The 18,246-nt window shown below is 39.9% G+C and overlaps 1 protein-coding gene across 5 annotated transcripts in view; it reads right to left on the bottom strand.

Moving 5' to 3' along the window:
* Window positions 1-18,246, bottom strand: part of ESRP1 (epithelial splicing regulatory protein 1) — an 82,766-nt gene that overhangs the window by 16,742 nt on the left and 47,778 nt on the right. For 3 of the 5 annotated variants that reach the window (XM_011978653.1, XM_011978651.1, XM_011978652.1), the window contains exon 14: window positions 4,372-4,522. The exons of the other annotated variants lie outside the window; for them this stretch is intronic. In XM_011978653.1, the coding sequence (XP_011834043.1) occupies window positions 4,372-4,522 (151 nt within the window). The remainder of the gene's footprint in view (window positions 1-4,371; window positions 4,523-18,246) is intronic. 5 annotated transcript variants of the gene reach the window in all.

Raw genomic sequence — 18,246 nt, 5'->3', positions numbered from 1 at the left:
ACACACACACGGGACATTAGATTGAAAACATGGATTACACACACACACATATTGGTCTCTTAGGAGACCAATTTCTTCAGATCTTGCATAGTACTGTTTTCACGCTACTGCAAGTATGATTAAATATCAAATATTTGAGCACTAGTTATTTGCAAGGCATTGTGCAATAAGCCCAATACCCAGTATCTCCAAACAACGCAGTGAATTTTAGATAGCATTAGATGTATTTGTAATATCAGTCTTATTCTCCCAGTAGGGCAGCAAGTAAAGCTGCTAGGAGTGAGAGGTCCAAAGAAACAATCAGTACTTGAAGAGAAACAAAAACTCGCATCTATTGAAAATGTAAAAGGCATTGACGGTAAAGGGTAGTACAAAGAGCAAATGAAAATGTTAAAGGATTTGTGTAAGGATACCTGAGAGTCCATTCAGTATGAAAAAGTATTATCTAAAATATACACACGTTTCTTTTACGGACCAGAATGACATCCTCATTATCAAGTATTTTCATGGTAGTTTGTAAATCCTTGGTCTTTCTGGCTTTACCTCCACCCCAGATGAAGTATGGAAGACAGAAAGAGTAGTTTTTTGTTTGTTTGTTTTGAGACAGAGTCTTGCTCTGGAGCAACCAGGTTGCCAGGAACAACCACACCTGGCCCTCTTAACATATATATTTTTTTAATCGGAGTCTTGCTCTGTCACCCAGGCTGGAGTGCAATGTCGCATTCTCAGCTCAGTGCAACTTCCACCTCCTGGGTTCAATCACTTCTCCTGCCTCAGCCTCCTGAGTAGCTGGGACTACAGGCGTGCACCACCATGCGTGGCTATTTTTTTGTATTTTTAGTAGAGACAGGGTTTCACCATGTTGGCCGGGCTGGTCTTGAACTCCTGGCCTCAGGTGATCCATCCGCCTCGGCCTCCCAACGTTCTGGGATTACAGGTGTAATCCCAGGCCTAGAGTAGTTTTATGTAAGAAATTTTGTTTTGAGACAGGGTCTTGCTCTTTGTCACCCAGGCTGGAGTGCAGTGGTACAATCATGGCTCACCGCAGCCTTGACCTCCTGGGCTCCTGCACCTGGCCTAGTTTTATGTAAGAAATTTTGTTAAAGGTTGGGGGAAAATACATAAAAAATTATATTTAAAGATAATTTATAAAATTATATATGCCATTATTACACCAAGATATGTATTTTTAAGAGACAGAATCAGAGACCATCAAATTTCTTCAGCTTCAGAATAGATAGAAAAGAGAAAAATAGACCAGGTGCGGTGGCTCATGCCTGTAATCCGAGCACTTTGGGATGCGGAGGCAGGCGGGTCACGAGGTCAGGAGTTCGAGACCAGCTTGGCCAGCATGCTGAAACCCTCTCTGTACTAAAAAAATACAAAATATTAGCTGGGCATGGTGGCACGCGTGTAATCCCAGCTACTTGAGAGGTTGAGGCAGGAGAATTGCTTGAACCCAGGAGGAGGAGGTTGCAGTGAGCTGAGATTGCGCCATTGCACTCCAGCCTGGGTGACAGAGCACGACTCCGTCTCGAAAAAAAAAAAAGAAAAAGAAATTTTATTTACTCAACTAATTATTGCCTGGATATTTGCTTAGTTATTATATAATTATATAATTATATAAAATAACTAGAAATAAAATTAAAACCTCCCATTAAGCCAGCAACAGCAATATATGCACTCTCGGTAAACACAGATTACCCTTAAGTGAACAGTTTTTAAAAAATGTCATCCACTGATTTTATCGTCTTGGTTGCCAAATCTAAAGAAGATGGAACCCCATAGTGAATTTAACTGAGAACACGAAACAAGAAGGCATGAACTCTTCAAGATAGTAGAAAATACGCGTTTTATGTAAGAATGATACAAAATTGAGTTAGGTGTAAAGATTTTTGAGTGCATGCATTATGACTGCCTCAAAGCTCAGATTACTGAAGAAGATATCAGAATAATCTGATAGGTTGAATTAGATAACTGAAGTTCCTATGTAATCCTAACTCACTGTTCCAGTTCATAAATTCCAAGCACTTCAGAAATGAAGGCCAAATGCCTTGAGATGAAATAATATTGCATAATCGTTATGTTTCTAGTTATACTGGACAACTCTATTTCAACCTTGAATGGTTCTAAGAAGTTACTGAAAAGAAAAACTGCTACAGACTGAAGTTATGTTATCTTAATTTTGAAGAATGTGAATCTTTTAGTTATAAACATAGAAATAATCCCTATTGCATGGTTGTGGTAAAATAAATACCCACAAATGCCGGCCATGACACTTTTTTTCTGAGATGGAGTCTCGCTCTGTCACCCAGGCTGGAGTGCAGTGGCGTGATCTTGGCTCACTGTAACCTCAGCCTCCTGGGTTGAAGCGATTCTCCTGCCTCAGCCTCCTGAGTAGCTGGGACTACAGGCGAATGCCACCACGCCTGGCTAGTTTTTGTATTTTTAGTAGAGACAAGGTTTCATGTTGGTCAGGCTGTTCTCGAACTCCTGACTTCAAGTGATCCACCTGCCTCAGTCTCCCAAAGTGCTGGGATTACAGGTGTAAGCCACCATGCCCAGCCGACACTCTTAATAATAAAGAGCAATTTTGCTTCATCTCATTACTAATTTATACGTAAGGCAACCTAATTCTATTCAGTGTGAATGTAAAAGTTTGTTAGTCTAATAAACGAAAAAGAAATTAATTGAGCTGAGTACTAAAACCCGAAACTTTCTTTGAACTTTCTTCACTAGGAAAACAAAGGAAAAAATAAAATACATGTCAAAATGTTTTCTCCATAATAAGCAATCTTTTCAATAAGTTTTCAGTAAAATCTTCCTTTTATAATCTAACGAATCAGACAGGAAGTTTAAAAAGTAATATATTTTTTTTTTTTTTTTGAGACAGAGTCTCACTCTGTCACCCAGGCTGGAGTGCAGTTGTGCAATCTCAGCTCACTGCAAGCTCTGCCTCCTGGGTTCATGCCATTGTCCTGCCTCAGCCTCCCAAGAAGCTAGAACTACAGGCACCCACCACCATGCCTGGCTAATTTTTTGTATTTTTTTTTAGTAGAGACGGGGTTTCATTAGCCAGGATGGTCTCGATTTAATGACCTCGTGATCCACCCACCTCAGCCTCCCAAAGTGCTGGGATTACAGGCGTGAGCTACCACACACAGCCGAAAAAGTAACTTTTTAATCCCTTTCAAAGTCTTCTAAAGGCAGCAAAATTGCTAAGGGAGGAGTATCTACTGACCTCCACCTTCCTTCAGCTTTTCACTATGAGCCATAGATTTTCTTTGTCAGAAAGTGTCCTTTGTATGTTTAAAAGCCCCTGAGAAAATGATAGCCACTTGGTAGGTTTGGGCCGGTAGCATCACCCCTGAGATAATTTTAGCTGAGATCACAGTCCTCCATGACTCATAGATGCCAAGCTCGTAAACCCATTGTAATCATCAATTAGCCTCTACAGACACAACCCTTGTAATGCTGTACTGAAAATGCTCACGGGCTATTTTAGAATGTGACTATTATTCCGAAAACAGCTTCTCAACTCTAAAGACTCAAGAAACGTTCAGATCCAGGAGGAACGAGGACAATTTTTGCTATTAGTACAATAAAAAGACTGTAAGTCACTTAGTTTTTAGACATGGCAGGAAAGAAGGAATTCAAGACTTAGGTAATTATGTGACTTGAGGAAAGAAAGGTATCTGCTTAGATGGGATGACAATGTTCACTGTTAAAGAACTCTTAACTAAAAGTCATCTCATTCTTTAGCATATTTGAGAAAACAGCTGATGGACACAGACTGAGGTAGAAAAAACTGCCAAGAGCAAACATTAGCGTCACAAGAATAAATATGAAAGGCTCGCCAAACACCTGAGAGCTCATTCTAAGGTGTCACCACTTAAAGACTCATGAGTCTCCTAGGAGTTAGGCAAGTTTTTTTTTCTTCAGGTTATCCAGGGGCCTCTGACCATGTTTAAATACTCACCTTTAAAATCCATGTTTAAGTACTTATTGGTTTAGTCAAGGATTTGACACTTGACTTTGAATAAAACCCCTTAGCCAATCCTATTCTAGATGTAAACACTCATACTGCTGCATGCCCTCAAGAGCTTTCCCAAAGTAGCTCACTTTTCAAAAAGTAACTAAAAGATTAAGTTGGAAGACTTAAGACAGCATGAAAAAGCCTTAATTTTTGACAAGGGGATGAGTCTGAAGTTGGTCCCCACAGTGACTCCAGATCCATTTGTTTCCATAAGCAAATCCATTAGCATATATACACACACGAGTTTCATAGAATCTGTTTCTTTCCTGGCTGCATTCTTTAGGTAAATCAACTTAATAAGGGCACTGAGGATTATTCTCCTTCAAGCTACTGACCTGGTAACCTTGGAAGAAGTTAAGAATTTCCTTAACTCCAGTATTGTAGGCCAGGCCCTGCATTCTGACCACCGTGCCAGGCTGTGGAGGGACACCGCTAAGATTAGCAGCTGTAGGGAAGTAGCCAAGACTATTAGGCGAACCTGGGGGGCTAAAGGAAGAGAAAGCACAGTGAACCAATAGGAATAGACAATGTTGAATACTTACTATAAAAACATTAGTTACTTAAGGAAACAGAATTTCTCAAGGCAACCTTTCTTATACTTCTCAGAGCTGTCTTTCCTAAGACAGGTGAAAACACCACAGCAGTTCTGTCTCACGTTACCACGAAAGCCAAAAGTTGAAAGGCAGTGAGATTAGAGCTTAGTGCAGAATTACATACAGGGCTTCCTCACATCCCTGAGATTCTTAAGAGGAGAGGAAGGACAGAAGTAACCCTCATGTCAACTCCACCACAAAGCACCACTTCCGAGGCCCAGTTCTCTGATGATTCACAGGCTAGCTACCAGGAACACTAAGGCATGAAGAGGCACGCACACAAAGAACTAATGGGAACCACAGCCATGGAGACCAAAAGTATCCAAAGTGATTGCACCAAAGAGTAGACTGTTCTACCCATATGAGCATGAGGAATAGCACAGCAGTACTACAGCGAATCAAAGTACTAGAGTGCCCATTAGTTATATTTTCTTGCCTTTTAAAAAATTGGGGTGGGGGAAGTTGGAAGGGATACATAAAAAATTAAATCAATCACCATTAACACAAGGGAGAAAATTGATCAGTGGGTCTTCAGGTATATCTGCAACCATAACCTCCAAGGAACACCAGCCAAGTGAACACCCAACTTTATGTGACATCTCGAGTCATTACCATATTATGCAATTAGTTTCACCCTGTTCCCACCCAGTCTGTTTTCTACCTCAATTGGTGGCCATTATTAAAAAATTATTTTTATTACACAATTTATATTACATATGCAGTTTAATATAATTAAAACTCATAATTGAAAATATATAGGGAATTTTTAAAAAGTCATCAGTGAGTAATATACACTCGCAACTTAGGATTATTAACCTTTATTCATCTTTCTGAGTTGGTAATTGTCCCATTTCAAAGATAAACACATAACAGAAAGGACTAAAAGTCTTTGAGATTATCTATCATACATAATCCTACCAGATGGCTTAATGAGAATGGAGTCAGATGTGCCTCCAGTCCCAGACTCTGTCTCTAATTAGCACAGCTACCTTGAGTAAGTCACTTAATTCCTTCATTTGCTAACTAGGGGGTGATCAGCACTTTCCTAGTTTCACAGAACTGCTCTTCAGCTTCAGTGACTTCACATATCAAATTACTTCATAAACAATAAAAATGCTGTAACATTACTTCATTCTTGCTATTTTCATCACCAGCATATTTCATTATTTTAAAAACAATGGGAGCCTGAAACTATTACTTGACATTAAGCTGCCCTTAACCTATTATGTTGCTAAAGCAGCGGTCTTTAACTAATTTGCAAGTAAGAATCACCAGTGGAGTTTTTGGGTTGTTTTTTAAACAACTCTCTGAGATATTACCTCAACAAATTAAAAATTAGAAACTCAAGAAAGCAAAACCCAGACACTGATATAAATATATTTTAAAGGCTACTAAGTGATCATAATGTGAGATTTTAAGTCAATTTATGGGCAACTATGAGACTAGAGAAAGAAGAAATGCTAAACTTTTGGTCTGAGTAGGACATTAGCCACTATTCAGCCATACCTCTTCATTTTCACAGAGGTAGAAACAGAAGCTAAGAGTTTAATAATTTCTCAATGGGTCACATAAGTTACCTCTTGCCAAACTATAAGAACCACTCAAACTCTTGACTTCTGGTTCATTACTTTCCTCCTATACAACTAGCATTCACTCAAAGATGGTGTTTCTCAGATAGACAGCAAGTCTAATCCTCAAAGGCCATCAGGACTTCTGCACAGATTTCATTACTGGTTACTTAGACTTTTCCAGACTAGATATAAAAGGTCATTTTCACAGCATACAACTTACTTTCACAGCTTTGTCCTGCCATATTCTATTCCATTTGCCTAAAGATCTTCTTCTATAAATTAAGCCTGAGGTCTCTAGTACTCTCAAAATATAATCAAGATAAAACCAGCCAAAGTAAATGTTGCACAACTAGAAATTTAAGGTTATAAATGACAATTATATTCCACATCTAAGGTACCATCTATTCTGATGAGGCTTAAATACAACACAATTTGGATTCTTACCCTTATTTTTCACAACTATGATTACCTGCTGTATACAAGGAACCATAAGAAAAATTTAAAAAGTCATATATCTACCTGACAGGGCATGAGAGTAAGAATTTTTCATCAACCTAAATTCTAGGCGGGGCACAGTGGCTCATACCTGTGATCCCAGCACTTTGGGAGGCCAAGGTGGGCAGATCACTTGAGGCCAGGAGTTCGAGACCAGCCTAGCCAACATGGTGAAATCCCATCTCCACTAAAAATACAAAAAGAAAAAATTAGCCAGGGATGGTAGCTCAGGGAGGCGAAAGCAGGTGATCATTTGAGGCCAGGAATGTGAGAGCAGCCTGGCCAACATGGTAAAGTCCTGTCTCTAATTAAAAACAACAACAAAAAATTAGGTCGGGTGTAGTGGTTCATGCCCGTAATCCCAGCACTTTGGGAGGGCAAGGTGGGTGGATCACGAGGTCAGGAGATCAAGAACATCCCGGTTAACACAGTGAAACCCCGTCTCTACTAAAAAATGCAAAATTTAGCCGGGCATGGTGGCAGGTGCCTGTAGTCCCAGCTACCCAGGAGGCTGAGGCAGGACAATGGCGTGAACCTGGGAGACAGAGCTTTCAGTGAGCTGAGATCGTGCCACTGCACTCCAGCCTGGGCGACAGAGCAAGACTCTATCTCAAAAAAAAAAAAAAAAAAAATTCAGCCAGGCATGGTAGCACATGCCTGTGATTCTAGCTGCTTAGGAGGCTGAGGCACAAGAATCACTTGAACCCAGGAGGCAGAGGTTGCAGTGAGCCAAGATTTGCTGCACTCCAGCCTGGGCAACAAAGTGAGACTCTGTTTCAAAACAAAAAAACCCTAAATTCTAAATTTTAAGGTCTTTTGTGGATTACTGAAATAAGAATCAACAATAATAATTTACATTATAAAAATGACAAGATAAAGACAAATATGAACTTATATGTAGAAAAATAAAGAATTTACTAAAAAACTACTAGATCGAGTAAGCCAGTTCAGCAAGGTTACATAAGATCAATACAGGGATAAATCAATTGCATTTCTATACACTACAACCACCAAAAATTAAACAATTCTATTCACTATAGCATCAAAAATAGAAAAGCATTTAAAAGTGCAAGACTTGCACACTGAAAACTACAAAACATTGTTAAAAGAAAAAATCATCTAAATAAATGGAAAGGCAGCCCATGTTCATAAACGTAATTTTTTTTTTGAGACTGAGTCTTGCTGTCACCCAGGCTGGAGTGCAGTGGTTTGATCTTAGCTCACTACAATATCCGCCTCCCAGGTTCAAGCAATTCTCGTGCCTTAGCCTCCCAAGTACCTGGGATTACAAGCATGTGCCATCACATCCGGCTAATTTTTGTATTTTCAGTAGAGACAGGGTTTCCCACGTTGGCCAGGCTGGTCTCAAACTACTGGTGGCTTCAAGTGATCTGCCCACCTCAGCCTCCCAAAGTACTGGGATTACAGGCATGAGCCACCATGCCTGGACAAGACTTAATATTGTTAAAATGGCCATACCACCAAATTGACCTACAGATGCAATTAAATAACTATCAAAATTCCAGCTGTCTTTCATACAGAAATTGACAAAACTTAACCTAAAATGTATATGGAAATACAAAGGATCCAGAATAGTCAACAAAGAAAAATTAGGACTTTTTCTTCACAAATTCAAAACGTACTACAAAGCTACAGCAATCACAACAGCATAGTACTAGCATAAGGAGAGGCATATAGACCCACGGAATGCAATTGAGAGAACAGAAATAAACCTTTACACTTATTATCAATTGGTTTTGTTTTTGTCTGTTGAGGGATTTTTTTTGGGGTGGGGGGGGGTTTCACCATGTTAGCCAGGATGGTCTCGATCTCCTGGCCTCATGATCTGCCTGCCTCGGACTCCCAAAGTGCCAGGATTACAGGTGTGAGCCACGGCACCTGGCTGTTGAGGAATTTTATTTGTATATATTATATCCCCAAGAAGATGAATCCCAGGGTTTTTCCTCCTGTGTGTTTTCATCGTGCTTCTTCATGGTCTGTGATGCCAGCCCAAGTTGTCAGTATAATGAAACGAAACTGATGACATGGAAGCAGATAATCCTGCCACTTTTCTAGATCTTTGAGTTGCACATGAAATCTGAGGATGATCACACTTGTTTAACTTGCCTGTGAGGTTCACAACAATTTCCCCATCTCTGATCTCAATGACTTCAAATTCGCCATTGTAACCATGCTTCATCATCAGTCAGAGACTGGACAATCACACTGGGGCACAGCCTTCTAAGAACCTGATGTTTGCCTTTCTTTTTGACATTGTTGATGCTCTTAAGAGCAATGGTCAGGACATTCATGTGCACCATTTTGATGGCACAAAAAGAGCTGGTCATAGATTTTTGATAAGAGTTACTAGAACACAATTTGATGTGGAAAGAGGTGTTTTCAATAAATGGTGCTGTAACAATGGCTATCAACACATAAAAGGATGACTAGTTTTTTCTAAAGGGATGATTTTAGACCCCTACCTCACACCACACAAAAAATTAACTCAAATCGAATTATACCTAAACCTAAGAGTTAAAACTACAAAACACTTATAAAACATAGTAGTAAATCTTTGTGACCTTGGGTTAGATATCGCACCAAAAGTGTAAGGGAAAAAAGAACAACTTAACTATCAAAATTAAAAACTTTTAGACTTTAAAGGACACTATCAAGAAAATGAAAAGACAACCTACAGAATCGGAGAAAATATTTGTAAATGATGTCTTAAAAGATTTCATATTTAGAATATATGAAAAAAATTTACAAGTGAAAATAATCCAACTTAAAAATGTGCAAAGGATTTGAGTAGACATTTCTCCAAAGATGTGCAAATAGCTAAGATCCACATATAAAGATTCTCAAAACCAATGCTCATTAAGGAAATGGCAAATCAAAACCATGAGATAGCAAACTCACACCCAAGACAATGGGTAAAATTAAAGACAGTAAGAATTGGGAAGGAATTACAGAAATTAGAACCTTCGTATGCTGTTAGTGGGAATGTCAAATGGTGAAGCCATTTTGGAAAACTTTTTTTTTTTTTTTTTTTGAGACGGAGTCTCACTCTGTTGCCCAGGCTGGAGTGCAGTGGTGCAATCTCGGCTCACTGCAAGCTCTGCCTCCTGGGTTCACGCCATTCTCCTGCCTCAGCCTCCCGAGTAGCTGGGACTACAGGCCCTCCCACCACAGCCAGCTAATTTTTTTGTATTTTTAGTAGAGACGGGGTTTCACCATGTTAGCCAGGATGGTCTCGATCTCCTGACCTTGTGATTTGCCTGCCTCGGCCTCCCAAAGTGCTGGGATTACAGGCGTGAGCCACAGCACCCAGCTGGGTTGGCAATTTCTTGAAAGCTAAAGTTACTGTATTATCCAGCAATTCCACTTCTACGTATATACCCAAGAAAACTGAGACCCTATGTCCACACAGAAACATGAATGCAAATGTTTGAAGTAGTATTCTTAATAGCCAAAAAGTATAAACAACTCTAAATAGCCATCAACTGATGAATGGATAAACCAAATGTGGTATGGCTCTACAATGATTATTTCACCATAAAAGGGATGATATATATGTTACAATATGAATGAAACTGAAACATTATCTAGAACAGGAAAATCTATAGAAATAGAAAATGGATTGATAGTTGTTTAGGGATGAGGAGAGGGGTCAGTGAAGAGATAGACGACAGGCAAATGGGAGTTTCTAACTAATGGGCATAAGGTTTCTTTTTGGAGTGACATAATATTCTAAAATTAGACTGTTACATGATTACCTATAGATTGTAAAGTTATTCTACAATTGTAAATTTTGGAACTCTGTAAATATACTAAAAATGACCAAACACTTAAAATAGATAAATTTTATCAAATTACCTCAAAGCTGTAATAAAAATCATGTGTATTGACTTTATGGCAGTAGTTTAGAGAAATATAAGGATTAAGCACAAAATTTTCTAATCACACGCCAAGTAAGAATAAAAAGTTCATAAAAAAGTGCTATGCCAATTAGTAACTCATCTAAAGTTACGTTCAATAATGTCACTGTTTTAGATTCTTACCTCCATTATACCTTTATATTTCAGATTCTCAAGTGCCCAGTATTTATTAACATATCATATATACATGGTGTCAATAATGTAACTTGTACTCAAAAGATATAAAAGTTCAAAAATTGACAGGATGACAGAGGAACTGAAGGGTTAGGGACAAATGACCAAGTCAATGTAGCAGTGTATTCAAAGGTTCTAAAGTTTTGGAGACTACACCACATCAAATAAACTAACAAGGAGACTGTCCTTGAGCTGGATAAGCAACCGTAGGGTTGCCTGAACAAAGAGCTGAAGGGATGTGAGGAAATGAAGGGAAAGAAAATAATACTAGAGGGGCTTTTCTAAAGGCTTGTATCCAGAAAACTGTTAGAGCATCATAGTTGCAAAGACATTAATTACTTAGGATCACAGCCAAGGCTCCTTCAGTAAGCTGCACCAAGATCATGTTAGGAAATTACTGAATGAAATACATGAGTTAATATATTATAAAGTTGTCAAAGACTTCCTCCACTGCAGCACGTAATATCCTCTGTACATATATAGGTAACATAGGCCAGCCGTGGTGGCTCATGCCTGTAATCCCAGCACTATGGGAGGCCGAGGCGGGTGGATCACTTGAGGTCAGGAGTTCGAGACCAGTCTGGCCAACATGGCAAAACCTGTCTCTACTAAAAATACAAAAATTAGCCAGGGTAGCGGGTGCTGCAGGAGACTGAGGCAGGAGAATCGCTTGAACTCAGGGGACAGAGGTTGCAGTGAGCTGAGATCACAACACTGCACTCCAGCCTGGGTGACAAAGGGAGACTCTGTCTCAAACAAAACAACATATATAGGTATTAAGTTTTTCCAAACACAATGTAAATAAAAATTCCATTTCCCTGATAAGTTATAATCTTTTCCTTTAAATTATGAATTTTACCATTCAATCTTCCTTTGCTTTGACTACCTGCTCCCAACCCATTGTTTTTTGTTGGTTTTCTTTTTGTTTTGTTTTTTTTTTTTGAGATTCCGTCTCCCTGTCGCCCAGGCTGGAGTACAGTGGCATGATCTGCAACTTCCATCTTTCATATTCATGCCATTCTCCTGCCTCAGCCTCCCAAATAGCTGGGATTACAGGCGTCTGCCACCATGCCTGGCTAATTTTTTTATTTTTTCAGAGATGGAGTTTTGCCACGTTGGCCAGGATAGTCTTGAACTCCTAACCTCAGGTGATCTGCTCTCCTCAGCCTCCCAAAGTGCTGGGATTACAGAGCCACCACACCCAACCCTATGTTTTGCTGAGACAGGGTCTTACTGTCAACCAGACTAGAGTGCAGTGGCACAATCACAGTTCCCTGCAGTCTCAAGCTCCCGCACAGCCCGTTGGTATGCCAATATCAATTTAATTGGCCAAGATTCTGTTATCCACAAATTTCTCCCTACTCTATATTTTCCAGACCCTAATATATATTGTCTAGTTTTATAATATACAGTGTAGCCTAACAAATCATATAAAATTGTATATAAAACAAGATATGAACATACTGGATGCCAAGATGCCCACCACATCAACATACTCATAATATATACTATATTGATAACAAGACTTATAATACTCTTCCTCCATTTAATAATTACAAAGTGCAAACATTGGTAATACTAATTAATGTTATCAGGTGATTTTCTAAAATAAAGGTAGTCAGAAGTATGAGAGTATTAATATTCACAATTTCAGGATTTGCCATATATAGATATATGTGGCTTTTTATTTATTTTTTAAGAGACAGGCTTGTGCTGTCTCCCAGGGCTGGAGAGCAGTGGCAGGATCACAGCTCATTGCAGCTTCAATCTCCAGGCTCAAGCAATCCTGTAGCCTCAGCCTCCCAAGTAGCTGGGGCTACAAGTGGGCAAGTGGGTGCCACCATCCCAACATAAAAAATAATTTTTCGTATGCCCAGGATAGTCTCTAACTCCTGGGCTCAAGCGATCCTCCTACCTTGGTCTCCTAAATGTCTGGGATTACAGGCGTGAGCTACCACGCCCTGCAGACTTGCCATAATTTCTCTAAAAAAGAGAGGCCAAAGTATCACATGTATGGTTAGAGAAATGGATTAAGTGGGAAGATTAGAGAATTACATTCTCCCCTCTGAATCACGGGCTACATATTGTTTCACATTTTTGAGAAACCCTGCAGAAAAATCTAATTTCCACTGCTTTGCAAAATGACCGCACAGAACCATTTTATCAACATTAACATCCCTAGTGTTACAAATACCACATATTTGGAAGTAACTGGAGACATTCTGTTTCAGTCCTTGCCAGTGTAAAACCTAGTCAATTTTCATGTAGGAAACCTTTAAACTGACTTTAATTTTCATCTGAAATTAACAAGGTTAACTTTTCAAGGTTCTTCATGGATTTAATAACTACAGCAGTCTATGGACTGATGACTACCTCTGGACCCTGGATTTCTGTTAGTGCTCCTAAAAGTCCATACAGGCTTCTACAGCCCTGTGTTTCTACCCCTCGGAGAAAAGTCTAAGGAACCAAATAAGTAGGAAAACACTTTGGCACAAATGAATAAATCTTCCAAGAATCTATTTCACCCAAATACCTGGCAAATTTATGTGCTGCCAAAAAAATTTGGCAACTAAACTTAAATTTACCCCCGGGCTGGGCGCAGTGGCTCACGCCTTTAATCCCAGCACTTTGGGAGGCCGAGGCGGGTGGAGCACCTCAGGTTGGGAGTTCGAGATGGACCTGACCAACATGGAAAAAACCCATCTCTACTAAAAATACAAAATTAGCTGGGCATGGTGGCGCATGCCTGTAATCCCAGCTACTCGGGAGGCTGAGGCAGGAGAATTGCTTGAACCTGGGAGGCAGAGGTTGTGGTGAGCTGAGATTGCGCCATTGCACTCCAGCCTGGGCAATAAGAGCAAAACTCCGTCTCAAAAAACAAAATTAAAAAAAAAATTTTACCCCAGTTGTATCAAAGATTACAAACAAAGGAACTGCATACTAGAGTTAACTTAATATTTGTTCCAAACACACAGCAAAGTGAGAGACTGCTTACACAAAACAAGATTACTGCATAAAGTCCCCTAAAAGAATTTAGTTTTCAAATAAATCCCATATTAGTTTTCAAACTAAATCCTATACTTGGTCTCTTCAGAGTGTTCGAGAAAAAAGAAAATCCTATATTAGAAACTGTTTTGAAAGTTGTTTGTTTCGAGAAGAATCTCACTGTCACCCAGGCTGGAGTGCAATGGCACAATCTCGGCTCACTGCAACCTCTACCTCCCAGGTTCAAGCAATTCTCATGCCTCAGCCTCCTGAGTAGCTGGGATTACAGGTGTGCGCCACCATGCCCAGCTAATTTTTGTATTTTTAGTAGAGGTGGGGTTTCACCATGTTGGTCAGGCTGATGTCGAGCTCCTGACGCCAGGTGATCTGCCCTCCTCGGCCTCTCAAAGTGCTGGGATTACAGGTGTGAGCCACCGTGCTCTGCTAAAAGTAGTCTTCTTGCTCAGCTGAAAGTACAAAATAACACAGCTGATCCTTTTATAGATTTAGGAAAAAATGACATTTCAAAATGCAGTATTTTTATTTAAATCCTAGGTTAGGAAGCAAGTAAAATCCACTGTGATCCATGAACATTTGGGCACATTGGCAAAGTAATGGAAAGCAATTTCCAGATAGGCACATTCACAAAAGTTATTATTTTTGAAGATTTTTTTGGTTATCATTTAGTTATTTATTTTTGAGACAGAGTCTCACTTTGTTGCCCAGACTGGAGTGCAGTAGCACGATCTCTGTTCACTGTAACCTCCACCTCCCGGGTTCAAGTGATTCTCCCATTTCAGCCTCCCAAGTAGCTGGGATTACAAGCATGTGCCATCATGCCTGGCTAATTTTTGTATTTTTAGTAGAGATGGGGTTTCCCCAAGTTGGCCAGGATGGTCTCAAACTCCTGACCTCACGTGATCCACCTGCCTCGGCCTCCCAAAGTGCTGGGATTACAGCCGTGAGATAACGTGCCCTGCACAACAATATCAAGTTTGCCAATCTTGTTTCATCTACTGCTATTGCTTTTCCTACTACCACCCCCACAGCCCCCAAGAACAAAACCTAGAGATCATTTTTTTCATCTGTTAACTATTTGTATCAGACATACCTTTAAATTATATACTTTATTCTTAAAGTATTAATGACTTTAAAGCAGAAGAACTTAACCAAAATACAGGAGACAATCTTGATAAACACAGTAAGCTTATTTCACCTCATATTGCCCTACTTTAAACATTTCCCTGGTGGTGGCATGCGCCTGTAATCCCACTACTCGGGGAGCTGAGGCAGGAGAAAAGCTTGAACCAAAGAGGCAGAAGTTACAGTGAGCTGAGACCACGCACCATTGCACTCCAGCTTGGGTAACACAGTGAGACTATCTCAAAGAAAAAAAAAAAAAAAAGATACTGTTGAAACTTAGTGGTAGATACATAATCTCTCAACTTCTGTTTGCAAGTGTCTATAATAGGGATTTTAAGTTATATTTGATTAATATGGTTTGAATTTTATAAGAAAAAAATCCTTGGAAAAACAATTTTTTAAATTGAAACCAAATGTCTGTTAGGTGTTTTGACTGATTATTTTTCCTTGAGGTCCAATACATTTGCTAATTTTGTGCAACGGTAAAAAGAATTAAGCATATTTGTATTTTTATTCTCAGAAGGTGCATTAAGGTTTTTAATTAGCAAAGGGTCATTTCCTCCCTGAAAGCCATACTGAACTCTCGCTGACTGGTAGTAGAGAGTGAGTTGCCCACAGCAGTTGTTCTTCTTTACATCATTTAGACACCGAATCCAAACTGAAAACACTGATAATCGTAATCATGGCCACCGACAAAAATTACCTGGCATTTCTCTCATATTATAATATTGCTTCATATTGCATCACTATTACTATTACTTCTAGCATCATTTCATTGGATGCTAAATTCTTGTTTGCATTTGTTATACTAAATATTTAACTTGTAAGAAAACGTTTAAATCAAGAATTCTCTTTTTTGGTCCTGTGAGAACACTTGCAACAACAAGCGAATTAGTAAGTAAACTGATTACCATATGTTACCATTGGGATAAACTAGGCAAAGTGTACAAGGGTTCTCTGTGTATTATTTTTTACAACTGCATGTGAATCTCAATAAAAATTTCAATTAAAATAGTAAACTGGAATGATAAGGGCAAGTTCAAAATAGGAAATATAAGCATCTCTGAGGCTTGGTATTCTTCTGGTTCAACTACAAAGAATTCCAGGATAGAACACAATAACACTATACAACAAACCAAAGATAGAAAAACACACACATATTACTAAATATACATATTCATTCACTGGGTTATAACAAAAGCTGATTTTACAACAAAGGGTTATCCCAAGAAAGAAAACGGTTATTCCTCACCATAAAGCTTTTATACAAGCGTGCACAGTTTATTTGTGACTACATCACTCATTAAAAAAAGTAAAACTTCCTGTGCCTCCTTTGATGGCTCAAAATGTTGTTACTTGGCTGGGCATGGGGGCTCACACCTGTAATCCCAGCACACCGTGAGGCTGACCTGGGAAGATTGCTTGAGCTCAGTACTTTGAGACCAGCCTGGGCAACAAAGTGAGACCCTGTCTCCACAAAAAGTCAAAAAATTAGCTGAGTGAGGTGGTGCATGTCTTTAGTCTCAGCTACTTGGGAGGCTGCGATGTGAGGATCACTTAAGCCTGGGAGATCAAGGCTGCAGTGAGCCATGGTAGCGCCACTGCACTCTGCCCTGGGTGACAGAGCCAGACTACATCTCGAAAAACAAAAACAAAAAAGATGACATTACTTGTAATTTATAGTGTCACACGAAAGGCAAGAGATGCATAGAAGGTATGTATGTCATTCCTTCTTTGAAGAATCAGCATGTCTCTCACCTATGCAACACCTTTGATGCAAAGGAGAATATTCTTTTCTGAGAAACATGAGAGGTCAGAAGAAAAAGTAGGGCTTGATGTAATGAAAGAGAAAAGATGTGATGTAACTGATTTTATATTGATAATCAGAAACGACCCAAATGGAAAGCCCTTCTAATTATTTTCTGTCCTATGCTAAGGTATGAGTCACTGGGTAACTGAAACCCTGTTTTGAGGGAGAGAAGCGGGTCACAAGCCCAAAAAGAGAAAACAAAACCACATGAGGCATACAAGCTTTCATTTCACCTGCTCTTCCAGATGCTGTTATGACAGCCTCATTTATTTTTATTTTTATTTTTGGAGATGGAGTCTCGCTCTGTCGCCCTGGCTGGAGTGCAGTGGCGCGATCTCGACTCACTGCAACCTCCACCTCCCAGGTTCCAGCGATTCTTCTGCCTCGGCCTCCCAAGTAGCTGGAACTACAGGTGCCCGCCACCATGCACGGTTAATTTTGGTATTAGTAGAGACGGGGTTTCACCGTATTGGCTAGTCTGGTCTCAGACCTTGTGATCTGCCTGCCTCGGCCTCCCAAAGTGCTGGGATTACAGGCATGAGCCACCACACCCAGCCCATTTATTTTTATTTATTTTTTTGAGACGGAGTCTCGCTGTGACGCCCAGGCTGGAGTGCAGTGGCATGATCTTGGCTCACTGCACCCTCCGTCTCCTGGGTTCAAGCAGCTCTCCTGCCTCAGCCTCCCTAGTAGCTGGGATTACGGATACCCACCACTACACCTGGCTAATTTTTTATTTTTTAGTAGGTGGAGTTTCACCTTGTTGGCCAGGCTGGTCTTGAACTCCTAACCCTCAAGTGATTTGCCCATATCAAACTCCTAAAGTGCTAGGATTACAGGCATGAGCCACCATGCCAAGCCAGTTTTTTTTATTTTTAGTAGAGATGGGGTCTCACTTTGAGTCTTAGGCTGGTGTCTAACTCCTGGCTTCCAGTGATCCTCCCACCTTAGTCTCCCAAAGTGCTGGGATTACAGGGATAACCTACCACTTGTGGCTTTTTTTTTTAATGGAAGAAATTTAAAAATAAAGAAAAACACAAGAGCTTCTGATTAATAATATCCCTAGAATATGCTGTTTCAGATTTCCCACTTATCAGAGTGGAGGCCAAAACATACTTGAGCATTTACATAACAAAGTTTTTTAATAGACTCAAATGCCCAATAGTTTATGCCAGGTTAGAAATTAATGTTTTTTGCTGGGCGCAGTGGCTCACACCTGTAGTCCCCCAGCACTTTGGGAGGCCGAGGCAGGCAGATCATCTGAGGTCGGGAGTTTGAGACCAGCCTGACCAACATGGAGAAACCCCTTCTCTACTAAAAATATAAAATTAGCTGGGCGTGGTGGTGCCTGCCTGTAATCTCAGCTACTTGGGAGGCTGAGGCAGGAGAATTGCTTGAACCCAGGAGACGGAGGTTGCAGTGAGCCGAGATAGTGCCATTACACTCCAGCCTGGGCAACAAGAGCGAAATTCCGACTCAAAAGAAAAAAAAAAAAAATTGC

Source organism: Mandrillus leucophaeus, unplaced genomic scaffold, assembly GCF_000951045.1.
Source record: "Mandrillus leucophaeus isolate KB7577 unplaced genomic scaffold, Mleu.le_1.0 Scaffold198, whole genome shotgun sequence".
Classification (NCBI taxonomy): Eukaryota; Metazoa; Chordata; class Mammalia; order Primates; family Cercopithecidae; genus Mandrillus; species Mandrillus leucophaeus.
Note: the sequence above shows the minus strand (reverse complement) of the source record. Positions and strands in the feature narration are given on the sequence as shown.